At 40.3% G+C, this 19262-nt stretch overlaps 2 protein-coding genes across 9 annotated transcripts in view; one reads left to right on the plus strand and one right to left on the minus strand.

Moving 5' to 3' along the window:
* The window catches only part of Jing (AE binding protein 2 jing), a 91074-nt gene extending 85401 nt beyond the window's left edge, over window positions 1-5673 (plus strand). The window contains exons 6-9 of the mRNA XM_072901193.1: window positions 76-217; window positions 418-548; window positions 621-688; window positions 781-5673. Coding sequence (XP_072757294.1) covers window positions 76-217; window positions 418-548; window positions 621-688; window positions 781-955 — 516 coding nt within the window. The 3' untranslated portion in view covers window positions 956-5673. The remainder of the gene's footprint in view (window positions 1-75; window positions 218-417; window positions 549-620; window positions 689-780) is intronic.
* Window positions 5674-9170: 3497 nt separating this feature from the next.
* Prosap (SH3 and multiple ankyrin repeat domains prosap) overlaps window positions 9171-19262 on the minus strand; it is a 127170-nt gene continuing 117078 nt past the window's right edge. For 4 of the 8 annotated variants that reach the window (XM_072901184.1, XM_072901186.1, XM_072901183.1 and 1 more), the window contains 9 exons: window positions 18858-19090; window positions 17888-18064; window positions 17403-17613; window positions 17130-17331; window positions 16402-16711; window positions 16126-16319; window positions 15776-15943; window positions 14376-14679; window positions 9171-14240 (listed from right to left, as the gene is read on the minus strand). In XM_072901184.1, the coding sequence (XP_072757285.1) occupies window positions 13006-14240; window positions 14376-14679; window positions 15776-15943; window positions 16126-16319; window positions 16402-16711; window positions 17130-17331; window positions 17403-17613; window positions 17888-18064; window positions 18858-19090 (3034 nt within the window). In that variant the 3' untranslated portion in view covers window positions 9171-13005. The remainder of the gene's footprint in view (window positions 14241-14375; window positions 14680-15775; window positions 15944-16125; window positions 16320-16401; window positions 16712-17129; window positions 17332-17402; window positions 17614-17887; window positions 18065-18857; window positions 19091-19262) is intronic. The other 4 variants (XM_072901190.1, XM_072901189.1, XM_072901188.1 and 1 more) reach the window with 3 other exon arrangements.

Below are 19262 nucleotides of genomic sequence, written 5' to 3' on the forward strand. Positions count from 1 at the left end.
GCACGGTCTCTCCGCACGATATTGATTTTCGTCCGGCTAGAATTTTTGGAGATTAAAATACGTGTCTATTTGTAGACCGCACTCGAGAGGCACGTGAACGGTCATTTTAATCAGCCGGAAACAAGTAACAGCAATGGAAGACGTAGTTGTGAGAGTGGCGGTAAACTCGTTAGGAGGAATGGCAAGAAGCTTAGATATAGGCGACAACCTTGGTCTGGTGAGTGTCACTTTAATATATCTTTGATAGATGTAAACTTATTTTTAATTCTAATTTTTCAAACTTATTTGGAATATTAACATTACTCTCGCGGGTTTTTGCCATTGTTTTAATGCAATGAATATATCTTATCACAAATTGATAGTAATAGAAAATTTTTAATGCACATCGTTGATTTGAATATATTAATGTCTTTACAGCGAGACTTTTTGATTATTTTGACTCGGGAGTAATGGAAGGCCTTCAGCATAGGCTACAGGAACTAGCGGCATCGAGAACGTACGGGCGATTAGCTGATACGCCAGGAAACTCGATGGCACTAACTAGTCAAGTAAGTTGCGAGTGTAAAACTACCACAATACCTATCGATTAAGATTCGCTTTGAGAAAAAATTCTCTTCCAGGTTTTAGGGAGGAGAGTTGAGTCGGACGGAAAGACGAAAGTACTACTGCGATGGTATCCTCAAGATATGTAAGTTCACCACAATCTAATTAATAATTAAAAACTTTAATCACGCGTAATATTGCCGCGTAACTCATCGTTTTCATGTGTTTCTTCTGCAGAGAACCGGACGAATGGGTACTAGAATCCGAAGTACAAAGTATGAAGCACGTAGATATTCGCAAGGTGGCTGCCAGTAATCCGGAAGAGGTGAGTTTGGCTCTCTATCCAGCGATAAGCGGTCGCGCGCCGACGGCGCGAGTGAAGCAACGCCGGAAACCAGTGAAGAACTCGTGATAATGTCGATCGACCGGATACTAGAACTGACCTAACCTGAGTGCTTACACCTGAACCAGGGAGGAAGAACAGAATGCTGCTAATTGACACGAGCAGGACACGGTCTACACTCTTCCTGGTCGGTGAAGACGAAGGCCGCCGACAATGCGACCTGAAAATACCCGAACTATCGAGAGACGAAGCGCACGTTTAGAAGATACCTTATGTAATCTAGAAGAATGACCAATCCTTTTGCGAATCCAGATCGATTAGAAGATAAGAATCGCAGCGACAGGGAGAAAATCATGCAAAAGATAATAAATTCTGAATGAATTGAATAGCGTAGCGATGAGAAAAAAGAAGGATATATAGCTGGAGAAAGAGCAAAAGAGGGATAAGATCATCCGTCCCCTTTGAGTCAGATGAGATTGCTGGTTATTACGAGCATACTCTTCGTCATCGTTCATTAAAGGATACATCTAACTAACGCGATAAATTCTATGCTGCTCCCTGCCACGAGTACCTCGCATATTTCGAAGTTCATTGGCCTCGGAAGCGCCAAGTCTGGGTCTCGAAAGTGCCTCACCGTGGATACGTTTTGTACCGTCTTGTACCGCCGATCAGGATCCCAAAGATAGACGCGCGGAAACGGTAGTATCGATAGTCAAAGACAAAAAAAGCGAAAACTAAAGGAAGAAAGCAGTAAAAAGGAGCTCTTGCGTAATTTGGTTTTGCCAAAGGAAACCGAGGGAGTGCACAGACAAAATGTTTAAGCGGTAGTTACAATTTATAAGGAGATAATCACTCTGGTGGCCTTAGGATTCAATTAATATCTAACATCGGCCCCTTGGCATTTCCGAGAACTGATGGTACCTTTATGATTTTCGTCGATGCCTCGAGAAAAAAAGAAAGAAGATGCGTCTATTTCGATTTACAACTCGATACAAATTCGCGTCGACTGTCATCGTACAATGACACGAAGAGGAACACGAGAAGAAGACACGAAGAAGAGGATCGTGGACAGCGTGAAGCGGACACAGAAGATTGTATCGAGAAGAACGAGAGAAAACCGCGGAGGAGGCTTAGGCTGTTAGATGAGAATGCGAAAGTATGAATGAAAAAGAATGAACGAGTGTGAGACAGAGAAAAAGAGAGAGAGAGACTGAATGATATTGTTTCGAACCCGCCGTTTTTTCCCTGAATGGGGTTGACAGTCTCCAAGCTTGAAAGCTCGGCATGAAGTTGAAAGATTGCGAAATAATCGGATGACACGTACGCCATGTATCGAGATTTTTCTCGAGGATTACTCTTCTTCCGAGAATCGAGGATGTATGGAGAGAGGACGCGATGTACAAAACTGAAAAATTTAGGAAAAGCGATAGTGATCCCTCTCAGGGTTTGAGGCAAGCGAGTTTTCGCAAAGGGAAGCTTGTCTCGTTTTTGCACCCAAAACGTGTTCGATTTTTCATATACTTCATCGTCCCGTTATTTTTCTTTCTGCTGAGTTTTGCGCGGCATGTTGGCCTGTACGCTCGTCGCGACTCGAAAATTTATCTGCGCAAGATTTTTATCAATCGAGTATTTGAAGAGAAACGAGAGTAGCTAAACATGCAGCGCGACCACAATCTATGAGCTGTTATCCTCAAAAGGGGTAAATTACGAAGGCTGTGTTACATTTCCCATGGAATTGTTAATGAAAGAATGTTGAAGGGAACGTGAACAAAGAATGCGACGTGCGCCGTGTCCGCGATTCGCGTAACTAGCTGTCGCGGTCTCGAAAAAGAAGGCAATTCTTTTTGCGACTGCAACCGCTTCTCGCAGCATCGCGGAACGATGCAACGTCCGCGCGCGTCTGGTAGCGAATAAAGATTGATATAAATTAAGGTTCGTTAAATTAAGGAGACGGATATGTGTCGTGTCGTGTGTGTGTGTTGAACGACTGAGAGTGAGAGAGTGTTTCCGAAACATGGTTGGAATGAAAGAGATGAAATGTGAATGAGAATGATCGAGCGATTGTGAAAAATAGAGACCGTATGAGGCACACACAGACAGACGGTACGTCATTACATACACACCAGCTAAGAAACACTGCCAATACAATTGTAATTAAGAGCTCTACGGTAATTAATCGATTATAATTATTCTTACTATTATTAAAAAAAAGGTATGATTGTGTATAAGTGTATAATCGAATAGATCTCTAGCTGACGCGTGTGGGTGGACAATGCACCGTAAGAGACGGCTGTTCCGAAAACAGCACAGTCGTTGCGCGTTCACTCCGCGAGGCACGTGTTTTAATGGATTTACGATTAATTTTTCCGAGCTGCGCGTCGCGAACGCGCGTGTTGTAAATGTAAATACTTAGTTGAAATTATCGTAACGAAATGGTATATTATATAGTACGTGAATCCTGTACTCGCAAGCCACCGCAGCTCGTCATCGCTGAGACAAGCTACTTCGCGAGTATCCGACAGCTGTCTAAAATATATACGGTATATCTCTCTGTATTCGCTGATCTTCCTGCGAGAACGATATCGAGGATCGCTCCTTCCTTTTTGAGGGAATCGAAAGATCAATACCGGAAGATGCAAAAGAGAAAAACGCGTCACTGCCAAAATTCACGCACTGCCAGCTCCGTCGTTTTTAACGACGCGCCTCTACTACGTAGAATCTCTCTCTGTTGCACGTTCATTTGCGTCGTGCTTCTAACAAGCTCGTTCATTGCGGCTCTTTTCTTTTTTTTATATATACTTACATATTCACGGCCTAGCCGCAACCATTGTTCGTTTTCCAGATTTTATATTTTTCGGCCGTATATAATATATACACATTGCCGTTCTTAAAGAAAAACTAGTAATAATCTAGTAAATTTTATTTTGAAAAATCTAATTACAAGTTAAAATTTTTATTTGCATCTATATAATAGTTATGTTCGTTAATTATATAGATTTAAAAAGATTAATAATTCACATCTTAAACCCGCGCTTCGTCCTAACTCGATAATTTATTTTTATAATTTTGGAAAATTTATTACAACTAAAGATTTTTAAAGAAATTTCTTCTTTAAGAACGACGATATATCCCCCGAGCGCTCACGTGTCGTGTACTGCCAAACTTTGTCGAGCCTGTAAATTTTCGAACACTGCCAGCAGGACATATAGAACAAGGACATGTGTGAAAAAAAAAAAAAATCAAAAATACAACGGGTTTTCCCCGCATTTTTAAACCAATCCGATTTTCATCGAGACAGTGCCATACGAAGTCTCGTGAGAAACCATCAGCGTTTTTTGTGATTGATACTTTCAGGCTGAGACATGATGAGATATAAAAACAAGATTTGAGAAGCGAAGGATATTAGATTTAATACTATTGATGCATCTTTTAAAATATAGCATGAAATATGATATAAATGACAAAAACAATCCAAAGAAATCTCTTAAATGTTCAAAAAATATTTGAAGCACTTAAACGACGCCTTGTAAATATCTCTTTTCGACATACTTTAAACATCTGTGCGTTACTTGAGAATTAATATTGCATTTTTGTATTTCTGTCTTGCTTCTCTTATATCTTTATCTTATATTTTCTCGCATGTCATTCAATCATATTCATCGTTTATTTTTATTCTTTCGTGGCGCGATCGTTGTCCCGATCGTTACTTCTGTCCTTTCACCTTGCTAATTTTCTGTCACAAATTTTCTCTGCTCGTGTAAAATCAATTGTCACTATCAATCGAAATTAGTATCGGATAAGGGACCAATTTTTTACGCAAGTAAAAACTTGTTCGCCATCTCTAAGACACATATTTTCTATTAAGCTAGTCTTTTTTTTTTGTTTTTTTTTTTTTAAGACATTTAATTGCAATTGAAAAATGTAATAAATTATATCGATTGTATTTTAAAACTCTTTTCTTTAATCTATACGCGCGAGTCTTTAGATATAATTTATTAGAGAGAAAAAGAACTGAGCAGGGAGATTCCATTAGTTGTTAAGCAAGTTGTTTTTTTTTTTTATAATATTTCTTATAAACGCAAAGGTGAAATGATAGAAAGGAGCTTTCGGCTACTTGATCGCGCTTGATCTCACGAAATGGAAGAATCGCAACAAATCGTAAAGAGAGAGAAAGAGAGAGAGAGAGAGAAAGACACATTTCGAAAAGTCCTTCCAATTATAATTATTTCTTGCAATGTATAAAATTAATTTCGAGTGAATCGGCAATACAAAAGTCACGGAAAGGTACAAAAAAAAAAAAAAAAAAAAAAAAAAAACAGGATTAAGTTTCGCGGGATTAATTTTTCGATGAGCTTCGGTATGATAGCCTTTAGCGATCTTATATGATAAGTTTATTCGAGAGTTGCGAAAATATACGTTTATATAGGTCGCTTGTATTGTATAATTATACGATTGGCGAGTCTAATTCCGACATTAAGTATTCTCTTGTACGTTATTGTATTTTTCGTTTGTAATTAATCATAATTAAGCGCGTTCCGTTTGTAATTAATTATAATTAATTATAATTATGCGCGTTGTTTCATTGCCAAGAAAAACGAATTGACTGCATTTAGTTGAAAGATTTTTTTTTTTTTATGTTTTGGCACATGGTGGTCTCGTTCATCGCGACTTTGGCGCGCTTGAAAGTCTGCAGCGAACAAATTTTTCTTTTTATGTAAACATGTGAAGGATATTAATTAAAAAGAAAATATAAGTGTGTGGCTCAAGCATACCACACGTAACTATAACGTCTCGTGTATTTATCATCATTCTTCGTATCGGCCTGCTGATGATTCTAAATTATCGATATAGAACCTCTTTAAATAATAAGAATAATAATAATAACGCGAAAAAAAGAGACGGAAGGCTGAAAAAAATTAGAGAGGGGGGGGGGGGACATGTGTAAAAGCAACGTAAACGATTTGTATACATTTTTCTAGTGCACAAAGTCTGACCCGAAACGGAAATCGTCCCGTTTCTATGATTTCTGGTGTTCTTTTTTTTTTATACATGTGCGTTTTTCGTAGAATTAAACCTTAATCTACGCGATGCGCTGCGCAATGCACTAAATAATATGGACGTACATTTAAGGGAGATGCTATAAAGTGTTCGGTAAGATATAATTAAGTTTGTATTAGCATTATATACATATAGAGAAAAACGGAAGAAAATATAGCGAAGCAAAATACGTGAACACCCATTCCTTTTTTTCTTATCGCGATTTTGAAAAAAAAAACTTTGCTGAACACACATACATATACACATGCACACGCTAAATATATGTACGTCGATAGACTTACTTCTCCTTTTTGACAACTCGTGTGGGAACGTGTGAGAGAAAGAGAGAGCGAGAGAGAGAAAGAGAGAAAAACATTAGCCGCAATTAATAAAAAAAAAAGTGGTGAGTGCGAGAAGAGAGAATGATATGAATATACGTGTAAGAATGCGAGAGAGAGAGAGAGAGAGAGAGACAGGGAGAGATACGGGCAACGTATTTTTGCAAAATTAGAACAAAGCGCGCAGCGACAAAAGAAATATGAAAGAAATTTTACCTGTGAGATTCTCCTTCTTAATCAACTTGATCGCAACTTTATCCTACATTTCAATAAAATCGTATTACCAGTCATGTACAGAGAGTACCTTTTCCATAGCGAATAAGTCTTATCTCTTTCTCTTTCTCTAAATTCATGCAAAAGTTTATAATTAATATAATCGCATAAATAGCTTGCAAAAGTCGGTAAAAATTGAAATTAAGAAAACAATCTCAACGAGATTAATTGTGCCGCGCAATCAGTTCTTCTTTATTTATTTATCTTATTAACAAATACATTCTTGTTGCAAAAAAAAAAATACAAAACACATCGATCACATAAATAAACATTCGTAAATACATTGTACAATTAATTAATACTCGCATAAGAATAAACAAAAACTTTGAAATTTTTGCGTGGAATTTTGAAGTGATATTTTGGAAAAATAGAGAAAGAGAAAGCGGAATATTTCTGCGGAAACAAATGTATTAAAATTTGGGGATCTCACATGGCGTTGACGAACGAAGGAGAACGAGTAAGATTTACATGTTACAAACGTGCGAGGGCTCGATCTACGACTTGCCAGTTTCGTCGCTCCCGATCGTCGGCGTGCGAGGATGTAGCGTGTCGATTGAAGTTACAAGGCTTGTAAATGTATAAACAAATAGAAACCAGCTAAACCGATCGAAAAGGTCGTGTCGGATATTATTTTGAGCAGGCGCGACGGGAATATATATAATTTTCGACGGGTTTCTCTCCAGCCGAGTCTCTGGCTCGGAATTGTAAATAATTGAATGTAACGCGACATACACAAAGAAGACTCCCCGAGATATGTGCATAAGTATAGCTTATTACAGATATAGTGTTTGCATTTATTATAAATTCTATGTAAAAGCGTGACGCGAGAAAGAGAGGGAGTCGAGCGATCGCAACGAGGGCCTCTTGTCAAATTCTCTTACAATTAGCGAAACACATTGTGGTTTTGTTTATATTATCAGTATTACGAGTGTCTTTCTGTTTCATTAGTTATTCCCAAAGAATTTCTATAAACTTTTGCATATTTCATTTATCATTATTCAAATCGCGTCAATTTTGTTTAATTAGATATACGTATATATTTTTTTATTTTCCTCCAATAAGCTTATAATGAGAGGAAAATACTAGAGATAATATTATTTACCGATATAAAACATCCTTATCGTGCTTATTACAACGTATCAAATTTTTGATAATTAATATAATTTAATACTAATAATATTAATTAATTAATATAATTATTTATTGTCACGAGTGTCTTTCTGTTCATTTAGTTATTCCGAAAGAATTTCAAACTTTGCATATTTCAATCATCATTATTCAAAGGATATCAATTTTGTTTAATTATAATAAATATATAATTTATAAAATTTTTCTCTAATATAATGAAAATGTATATTAGAGATAATAACGACATAAGAATCTCTAGAGAGTAGTCCTTCTTGTGAATTATTATTGTAAAATTAATTATTATAATCAAGGCCCCATGAGATCGCTTCGGTTAGAAAAGTGCTTGTACATGTATAAAAGTAGAAAAATATATTGCATAGTTTAAACTAATATGGTTTATAGCGTGTAGAGAAAAAGAGTGAGAGAGAAATTCGACGAGTACGCGCGGAACGATGAAAAGCTGGTGAGTCGATTCTTGCCGATCTAATTTCCAATTATCTCGTGAGCCCTATAGATTCTTGACCTGAAATCCAAGAAGGAAACGATTTTTTTTTCCCTCTCGCTACGTGGACGAAGCAGCGAGAATCGAACGCGAACGATCGCGTAAAATATATTCTCATTCTCCGGAATCTGTCCCGAAGACGATCTCGAGCGATTTCTCTCGCCGCTTCGTCGAATCGATATGCATATTTGATATGCTTTTCTCATATCGCAATAAGACTCGATATCGCGTAGCGAGGAGAAAACGAAAGACGTGATAATTAGCACGGTTGTTTCGCACTGCCAAATAATAATAAAAGAAAAGACAAAACCACAAGCGTTCATTGTGTGGATCGACCGATCGTTGAAAGCACCGCCGGTGTTCATTATAATCCACATAGTGGTTCTACGAGAAAAAAAAAAAAAAAGAAGATAAAGCTGAGTAATAGAGCTAACAATAAGAGAGAAGAGCGCGGAGGCGGAAATTTTTTCCGAAACCTGAGTGAAAAATGAGAGGCGAAATAAAGGAATATCCCAAGCGTCGAACAGTGCTTTGTCTTTTTCGATACTTTCATGTACACAAACACGAATGACGATTTATAGCTCAAGAACAGAACATTAAAGAGATAGATATTGTAAGAGAATAATAATAATTTCACGGTTACGATATCGTACTCTCGTTGTCCTTTTACTTTTTATTACCTTTTATTCTTTAGATATTTTGAAGAAAGAATGCCAGATTACTAATCTTCGGATAAATCAGGTAAAATTCATGTTCTCTTTATCTGGTTTGGAAACCTTATTTGCGATTTAATTATAAGTTGTAAAATAACTTATTATTTATGCGTTACATTATAAGTTGTAAAATTTTTGACGATTTAAAATATTTAGAAATAGAAAAATGGATTAAATCTTATTTGTAATAAATATTCAACATTTTTGTAAAATAAGGAAGAGAGAAAAATATAATTATACATTATCTTCTAATGCACGAGAGTGAAAGCAAAAGAGATTAAATTCCAGACGTATTAGTTGAACATGATCGATTATTATTCATCGTCGAAACATTGCACATACTTTTGCAATTTACAATACAATACCTATAATACAAAATACTAATAGTAATTACCTGATTAATTATATTAAAGGTAATGATAACTAAAATATGAAGAATGGCGAATTGTGAGAGATGGGGGAAATAGATGAAGATGGAAGGAGAGTAGATGGAATCGATATTAAACATACAGGAGAGTGGTAGAAAATAATGGGGAATGGTTCCCAAAAGTTCAGTCGGTCGCGGTATACGATCATCGAGTCACGGTTCTCGATGACTCTCAGCACCCTCATCGAAGCGCAGTGTACAGGGTGTTTCGAGAGGGACGCATATAAGTGTTTAACAACCCTTATTTCTCTCAGCAAAATTGGCGCATTCGATTTGATCCTTGTCGAAAACCAATTTCACCGAGAGATTTAATCGTCAAACCAGACGAATATCTTCAAAGTACATTCTGGTGAATCGAGATATAAAGTCGACGATAATCTCACTTATTCGCATTCGATCAATTTTATGACGATACGCGATATCCAATATAAAAATTTACAACAGACGGATTCAAATAAAATCATAGCCGAAGGGAAATCGGTTTCCGCTATATATGGAAGGATGGAGGGTGTAATATATACGTCTTTTTCGGTACACTCTGTATACGCGCCACGCTTTCCGCGAAAGGTGCAGATTAATCGGGAATTATCTCAGACAGAGATCCGTGAAGGAATCGATTAATTCGGTTGGAAACCGTGAAATTTCAAAGTTATGCATTTTTCTTTCTTTCCTCCAATTTTTCGCCATCGATTAATCCATGTTTACGCGGAAAAATAAAACCTGTGTATATATATATATATATATATATATACAGAGGTGAAAATACTATACATATATAAATAGTTTACTGATAGATTTTAACAAAAAAAAAATTGGATATTGAATCTCACGACGATCGATCGTACGACACGGAGGAAAAACGAGAGTACGACAGAGAAGAAAGGGAGGAAAGGGGGTAGAAAATTGGAAGGAGCAACTATAGATTACAAAGTATGTCCTCTCACGCAAGAGATGTACGCAACGTTAACTCTTCTCTTTTCTTCGTAAATTTTGATATATTATATATATTTATATATATAATATATATAAGACTACTTTCTATATATATTACTTTTGGCAGGAATGTCATAATTATATAATAATATCTCGGCCGTGAACCGTGCATCTCGCGCGCATCCGGTACACGACAAAGAAAAGTAAAGCCTCGCCTCTCGACCGATCTCTTCCGTTGATCTTCGCTATGTCGCGCTGAGTGCGTCGTGATACACACACGTATATTATTTTTTTTTTACCAATCTACGAGGGTTTATATTATTCTTACGATAGCGAGATATAGCCAGACGTATATCCAGTGAATATCTCTGGATGCTCGTTGAATATTTTACGTTTCTTCTTTCTTTATATTAGATATTACGTCGTTATTTATTCTTGAATATAGAGTTTATAAAACAGTAATTTAAATAAATATATTTTAGCAATTTATTGAAAAATATAATTTTAATAAATCATATAAAATATATAAGACACAGATCACTATCGTTTATCTAAACAAAAGTTCTTGAAAAATAAATATGATATAAATAATGTATGAACTGCGCGCGTATATGTATATTTATATTAAAATTACTAGATATATTTTTCTAATTTTTAATTTTGTTTTCCGATGTCTCTCTCTTGTACTTTATTATATAAATTGTTTATAATTTTTATATGAAACATATATATTTATACATAGGACGTTGCAATATTAATAAATATTCAGATATTCAAATCGCGAAATATTCAAAGAATATCCAAGAGAATATACTCGATATTTATGCTATGCACTTATATCGAGAAATGATCGGGCATTTTAAAATATACGATTAAACTGGACCTCTTAAAAAAAAAAAAAAAAAAAAAAAAAAAAAACCCACGCGGCGACTCACGCGCGCTCGCACGAAATGCGAATTTCCTTTTTTCTTTTTCTTAGGGTTCGCGAAGGCGCATAGAAATGACCATCCAGGGGGGGGGCGGTAAGGGGGGGAGGAAGAAAGGTGTTCGATCGCTTATAGATCTAACATTGCGAAAATGCGATGAAACGTAATGTAATGATCGCTTGTAATTATAGATACTCGAGGATACACAACGCGCGTTACTCAATATATAATATATATATATACAATATGTAGCACTGTCGCCCCGAGAGCCGTGAGATCTTATTAACTCGCGACGAGTCGCGGTTACATCTGCGAATAGCGTTACGAGTCGACGTAACGCGTATGTACATCTGGAGGTCGATTAACTCGCAAGCGGGGGATTTCGAATCACGAACTTGCGCGAGAGTTCGAGAATTCGATTCGAATTGTCGAGTAAAATTGTGCAATTCCGCCAGTTTTTCGTCCACGATCTCGATCCTCGAACTCGTTCGACAAGAACGGACGGATGCTAATGAAAAATAAAAAAAAAAAAAAAAAAAAAAAAAGTGTAACGTCTCCTGGCTCAAGGGAAGCTTCTGACACGAATGGAAGGGGTACGGAGTTTTACTTTACACAGGCTGGAGTAGTGATGGTGCGATAGTATAACGAAGTATAGTGCTGCGCATCTCTGCGCGTAACGCGACTACTTTTTATCGACAGGGGCATCGTTAGTGGAACGCCATAGTCGCCGTATGATTACAATATAACGATGCTAATATATAATAATATTAATAATATAATAATAATACTAATATTAATAATAATAACATTTGCAATTACAAACTAGTAAGAATCTCTAATGACTTCGCGAGTAGAGCTTTGTGATTAGGCGTTTGAGCAGTGTCTTAGACATGAGAGAAAATGCTAGTCGAAACTAAAAAAAAATCCGCATGTTATCGATATTAACAACTAATCAATTATGATTTACACATTATCGTCATATCGATCCATCATGGGCCATTTCATTCTTCGCCGGTGGATCGAGAGTGAGCGAGACTGTCGCGATATACTTTTGCTTAAAATTGGTTCAAGAGCGATTTGCAAAAACCTTGTCTCGTCCTATATTCCTTGTTATCCGCATTGGGAGAGACAAGAGTGTCGTGTGTAAAAGTATTAAAACATACCTCGTAGTTCGATAGAAACATGAAAAACAAATCGATATGCATCGCACATTCACGCGTTACGACTCATGCACGCGTACACGATTCTCCTTTTTCTTTTTTTTTTCTTTTCTAGCTTAGTCGTTCTTTTCTTTTCTTCTTCAAAGTGCGGATTTTCGCTTTTTCCAACTCTTAAAAATTTATCTCTCTCTATGATGTAACAAATCAGTTTTCGGATCTGTCGGATCCTCGCTCGCAGACAGGACAGTGTTAAACTATTGTGACCAATCGTATGCGACAAACCAATCCTCCATTGCAATGCAATCGGACGTACGCTCACACTCGTAAACTTACTTGGTAAAAATGCGCTTGCGATTATTTCCTCGCGATTATATCCTACGACTCCTAGACGCTCGATTAGAATACGAATTTACTCTTGGCAAAAAGTCGTCCAAGTCGATCATGCTTTATATATGACAGCACGCCCGCGCGGACTGTCAATCGTTTTTCAGCGATACAGTTCAAATTTTTTAATATGCTCGTCGCGCGGCGATTACACTACCGAAAAGGCAGAAGAACCTCTAAATATATTGACTTTGAAATCGCGATCTACCAATTACGTGTTACAAACTCTCCTCTGTTCGCGCAACGAATACATACGCGAGTAAAATATCCATGCTGTAATCTATGGCGGATTCTTCTTTTACGGCAACACCCTTCCGCCTGACGCCTTCACTTGGTTTCCGGCAACCTTGGGAATCGCGCCGATTATCTTAACACGATTCTGCGAAGTGGTCTGCTGTTGCTGTTGATGTTGCTTGTTATCGCAGAATTGCGGCGGCGGCGCAAATACCACCACTTCCTGATCCTGGCCACCGGCGGACGGCCCGGCGTTGAATTCCGGAGGCGGCGGCACAAACAGATCGTTGTTCTGCTCCTCGGCATCCGCTTCGATCGGCGGCGGCAGCTGCGCCAGGCTGACCGCGTGCCTGGTCAGCAAACCGCTGCCGCCGTAGCCCGGTCGCTTGGTCTGACTACTCTCTTTGTCGATCGGATTGACACCGGTTAGTAAAGCGCCTCCCGAATGCTGATTATTCTCTTGATTAACCAGATTCCGTACGGCAGTGTCATCAAAGCCCATCGGCGGGCCCACCGGCACGTCCTGATCCGAGCTAACGCCGCTCGAACTGTTGTCGCCGTCCTCGACGAGCGACTGCTGCGTCTGTAGCAGAAAGTCGTTCGGGTGACTCTTGGACGACTTGAGCTGGGTGCGCACCTTCTGAATCTCTTCGACGCTGAACGAGTGCGGCAGCGAACCGCTACCCGACGAGCTCGAGCCGGACGTGTTGGAGTTACCGGATGTTTCTCGCGTAGCCTCCAGTTTTTCCCGTGCCGCCGCTTTCTCGAGCTCCTTCGCAATCTCTGACTCACCATCCTCGTCCGTCTCGTCCTCGCCTTCGTCGTCGTTCTCCGATTCTGACAGACTGTAATCTGGTTCGGGAATTGGCGGCGCCGAATTAGGCGCTGCGGTCGTTCCGTTCGCGCCAGAGGTGATCGACGAGAGATTCGTGACGGACGAGCTGGTGTTCAAGACGACGGTCTTCTTCTTTCGCTCCCGGTTCGGGATACCAGCGGTGCTGTGACTCCTGGTAGTCTTCAGAGGTTGCGCATATTGATTGTTACCGTTCCCGTTGCTGTTCATGTTGCCGACATTGTTGTTCAACGCCTGTTGGCTACCGGTTGGCTTAAACATTGTACTGCTCGGCGGATTGCGCAGACTGTGAGATTTCCTGAGATGGGGGCGATTAGTCGGTAGACTTCGCGAACGGTAGCCGACAGTCTTCATGTCCTCCGGCGAGGCGTATAGTTTTGCGCTGTTAGACGGCCGGAAACTCGACATCACTCCGTAACCACCTTCGACCGTAGCCGCTGCAAGTTCTGCGAAGACAAATAGGTCGATAATCTTTTTGATGTAATACAAAATTATCGTACAAGTAAATTTGTTAATTGATTCATTACGATTAATCACTTTGGTATAGAAAAACTATAATGACGGAAAATCTCGTTTATTACCTTTGACTTGTTGGATGTGTGCCATGTTATCATAAACCGAAGCTGGAGTAACGACATCCGGCACGTTGGCACCGACATTCATTTTAATGACTTGCCCGACCGGCGGAGGTGGTGGCGGATGATTCGGCGGTGGAAGCCCGTTTCTACCGTTCAAAGCATTCACGTCTTCCTGGCTTCTATGGCACTTGGGCGCCAGAAGGGTTGAGGACTGCGCCTGCACATTGAGATCCGGCGTGCTGTGGAAATCTCTGTGGAGATCGGAACCTCCGCCCAAGCCGCCGAAGAAGCGCACCTTTGATTGCGGCTGTAAATGTAAGGACAAGTGTTTCGTACAAGCTGTGACTTGCCAACGATCAGCGTCGTCGCCTTGATGATGCGAAAAATTCGGAGCGTAATTTTTTTTTTTTTTTAAGGAATTGCAATTTACAACTGGATCGGTGAAAGGACAAGGGATATAGTAAAACACAGAAGGGCACAGAAAGGAATATTGGAAAAACGTGATACAAGTACGAAGCATACTCCTGCTAAGCGTGAACTCCAAACTACCGTAACTAACCCACTACTACCATTACCATTACTTGCTTGCGAAAGGTTATCTAAGTGTTAATGCTGTCGTATGCTGCGAAGAATGTACACGTAGTAAGATAATGACGTATCGTTAGTCTTCCATGCTTATAGAACCAATCCCGAAGAGCGACTTAAGGAACTGAAGGAAATCGCAAAACTTGGTTAAAATGCAAATGCGCAACTGGTTAATCATACTTGAGGCGTGAACACGAAGCACGTAGGTGGCACCTAACGCCCTGGCGGACGTCAGATTTCTTTTTCATTTAGCAAATGGCTTAGTCACCTGAAATCATGCAAGCCACGGACGAGCTAGAAACAAAGTATTTTGGATCAGTAATATAAGTAGTGGTCCTCGTCGTCTCGTCCGCACCAGGACCGTCCCTTGTTGTGCGCTCGCACCGGCTTGCGCGCAAACTATAACATACATGCAAAAGAAAAGAACCACCATTACCATTGCCCAGAGAGAAGAGAAGAGGATTCACTGAACGCCGGACGACTCTTTCGAACGCTGGTAGACATTTTTTTTTTTTAAGGGTGTGTCCTTAACCGCCAAATATTAACAAATTATTATTCGATGTGGGTACCATACGAGAAATACGAGCAGAGAAAAGAGAAACTATTTAAAGATTAGGGAATGATCAAAAGTAGCTGTCTAAAAGAGGGCGTCGGAGAGTTTGATCAAACTACTGGATAAGATGAACAAGTATATTAATGTCCATTTTCTAGGGCAGCTTTCATCAAGGGGGCTTATTATCAACTTATATAAGGAAAACGTTAAAAAGAGAAACGCGAGCGCTCTTTGAAACTTTGAGAGTGTGGCGAGTCATCCTTACTTTGCCCTTGCGCTTCATCTCTGCTACGCTCGCGTACACCCTGCCGGTCTTGGCAGGCGACGACGGATGCGACTTGGTTGATTGACCAGTAGTCTGAAAGTGAGACGAGCTCATCATGGACGAGCTGTACTGACCACCAGCGCTACCCTGCTGCCGCTGAAATAGTTCCTGGAAGAGAAATTAAAGGACGAAGCTGAAGCCTCGGTTTCGTCTCGTGCACAAAATGCCATTCAATTCGGAGACAACGAGCGCACGGATAGATTCAGTATGATCGAGCAAGAGAGAGAGAGAGAGAGAGAGAGATAGAGGGAGCACGTTGCGCCGTGCGAATTGGGGCGAGAGATAGTTACTTCAAGTTCCGCAGCGGTAATTCTGCTGGACGTCGGACGCGATCGGATGCTGGCTGTTCTCGGTTGCACCGGGGTGTTCTGACCAGTGTTCGGTCCGGTCGAGGGTTGCTGTGCCATGTGAATCGATTCCGCGCTGCTGGACTTTGCGCCAGTCGACGCGATTTCGTCGCGATCGTCCCTTTCGCCACCTCCTTCTGCAAGAAAACATGATGGAATACTTAATATATTATCATTCTCACGTCCGTAATTTCCTAAGAACGCGCTCTAATTTATTACCTAATCCCGCGACCATCGATCGCGCTCTCGCCCGACCTACGCTTAATGTCGTCTTCGGATCTCTTCGTGGTGGTACAGGAGCCGGAGATCTGCCGAGCGTACCACCGATCACCACGTTGTTGTTACCCTTACGCGGTAAAGTTGCATACTGTCTCTGAATAGGTTGACTAGTTGGCAACGCGGCCGCAGATTGAGAATTCGGAAGACTAATCACCGGTGAAACCACTGTCATTCGCACCAACTCTCCCGATTTCCTAATCAGGTCGACTACGTGTTCATGGGAGGCCGTCGTCACGTCCTCGCCGTTAATCTGAAATATTCGTGAGAAAATGATTTCGCAATTTACTTTAAACAATATAAAATGTTATTATTTTATAAAATTATTAGACTTTACAGATCTTTGAAATTAATAGTTATAATAAGTAAGTAAATTATAATAAGTTGTAATAAATAGCATAATAGCTATAACATATGTGAAGATAAACAAAAAAAATGTGTATTTTTTAACGTTCTTATTCTTCTATTTCAGTATCTTTTGCAAATTTTTATCTTAACTTTATTATTACAAATATATATTTTTAAACAAAAAAGCATTATTTAAATAAAAAGTTTTACATAATATTAGAACATATCCTATTTTTAAATTCCTTAAACTTTTCAATGTATTAAATAATTTTTTGTACGGATAATTCTTATTTAAGACTAAATCAATCAATACAAATAATTACGTGAATTAGAAAATCTCCTTTTCGGAGCCCCGCTAGATCAGCCACACCTCCTTGGTCGACGTCGTCCAGATATTGTAACGCCGGATACCTGGCAGACGGTGTCAACTCCATCAGTGGCGAGGTGGCCTTGGCGCCGCGTAACACGAACCCGAAGCCTTTCCTCGAACGATGAAGGACAACAGTGCGGGGTTCCGACGTGACGCTAAAGATAGAAAAAAAAACGTAGAATCTCGCGTTAAATCTAGGAAGAACGTTATCGAGCGTTGAACTTACGGCTTCTTTAATCTAGGCGCGGTAGCAAAGTATTTATTCTGTGACTCCCTACGGCCTAGAACCCGATTTCGTCCGTCCCTGGCGGGCTGCGGACCCAGAGGTATGTTCGTGTGACGCAGCCTGACTTCCTGAACGCAATGCGCGGGGAACAAACCGGTACCTTGTCCACGTAGGACTCCTTCCAGGAGGCCGCAATCGGTGGCACCGGTGACTGTTAAAAATAAAGAAACAAAAACACGCTTGCTATCAGAATAATATTTCTGGGCGTTACCTATAAAACAGAAATTGAAAGAGACAGAGTGAGACAGTCGTCATCCCAAATCATGCAACACAAGAATAATTAACGAGAAACATATGGAAAATCACGAAACATCACTCGTCGCCGTCAAATCAAAGTCAACGAAGCTAGAAGAGAGAGAGAGAGAAAGAGAGAGATAGAGAGAGAGAGAGAGAGAGTACGTTTGTTGGATTGCCTGAGGGTGTACCTTCAAGGATGTCTCCTTGATTGATAGTCAGATGGCCGGTAATCCCACTGTTGTAGCTTTCCACGCACACAACCGTCGTACCGGGAATGGATAATGAATTGGTTGTGTCGGATTGCGAGGTTCCTACCCCGGAACTGTCGCTGATCACATCGGATGCTGTGTCGCCGAGGCTCTTGTCTAGAAATCGACGGTCGAATATACTCAGCGTGATGCCTCATGTTTGATCCGCATCGCCTTACCGAGCGATAGACGCCATGCAAGAGATGAAAATCTCTTAAGAAAGACAGAGAAAGAAAGAGAAAGAACAGCTAACTCATAACGCTAAATCAAAACTTCAGCGCACTCTCGGCCTTAAAACAAAAAGAGAAAAATGAAAAAAATTAACTCAATATGATTCACCTAAAATCTGCTCTACGACGGCAATAAGAGCTCTAAACATTGCCAGCCGCATCGCATTTGTCGCAGACAAATTTTAAGAGGCGATCTCTAACGAATGTTAAGCGCAGCGTGTCTCTCTTCTCGAGCGAGAAGACCTCATCCAGCTCGCTCGCGAGGAGGAGCCACTAAACTCGGGATCTCTAATATCCTCGGGGACACCAAGACGGTAGCATGCACGAACCATCAAAGCCAACGTCCGACTAACTCTCAACGTGTCGTTCGACCACCTTTGCGCGTCGCCGGTTTTTGGTGGTGATGGTACTACATATACACATCATGATGTTGTATTTAATAATTGTTTCATTGCTGTCGCTTTACGCGTGACAAATTTTTGCGCAGAGGATTTCCGCTTCCTCGTACCTTTGGGGACAGTTGACTCCCTCTCGGAGAGTATCCAGAGTATCTACGCGTATTTGTGTACGCGTGTTGGTTGGTTTCTGCAGCTTGTGAATCATCAAGGAACAGACTTTTCTCACTATCGAATAGTGAGGGGAATTGAAGGGGATAGAAAGAGAAGAGAATTCGAGTATACCTGTGACTATGCTGGCCGAATCCTCGCCGGACGGTTGATTGCTGCCTTCGGATAAGCTCGAACTGGCCGAGCTGAAAGGTGCTAAGCTCCTGCTGCTAGGCGACGGTGACGGTGGCATCTCCATCTGCGTTCTGTGCATATCGAGGCGGTGCTGCAACTCGAGCCGGTGCTCTTGCAGCCTCGTCAGACCCTCCATTCTCAAGTTTGTATAATTCTCCGCAGCGCTCGGCAATCTTGAAACGGTGCGTATAACTTTTAGGGTACATCGGCGATCGGTGCTTCGCGCTGACCAAGACGCTGAACCAAGAACACGTGTGGCACGTGTATCCTTCTTTAGTTAGCCAACACATGTGATGGTCAGGTTCTGATCAGGGTGAAGCATCGGCGACCGCGAACGTACCGCAC

Source organism: Anoplolepis gracilipes, chromosome 10 (assembly GCF_047496725.1).
Source record: "Anoplolepis gracilipes chromosome 10, ASM4749672v1, whole genome shotgun sequence".
In the NCBI taxonomy this organism is placed as follows: Eukaryota; Metazoa; Arthropoda; class Insecta; order Hymenoptera; family Formicidae; genus Anoplolepis; species Anoplolepis gracilipes.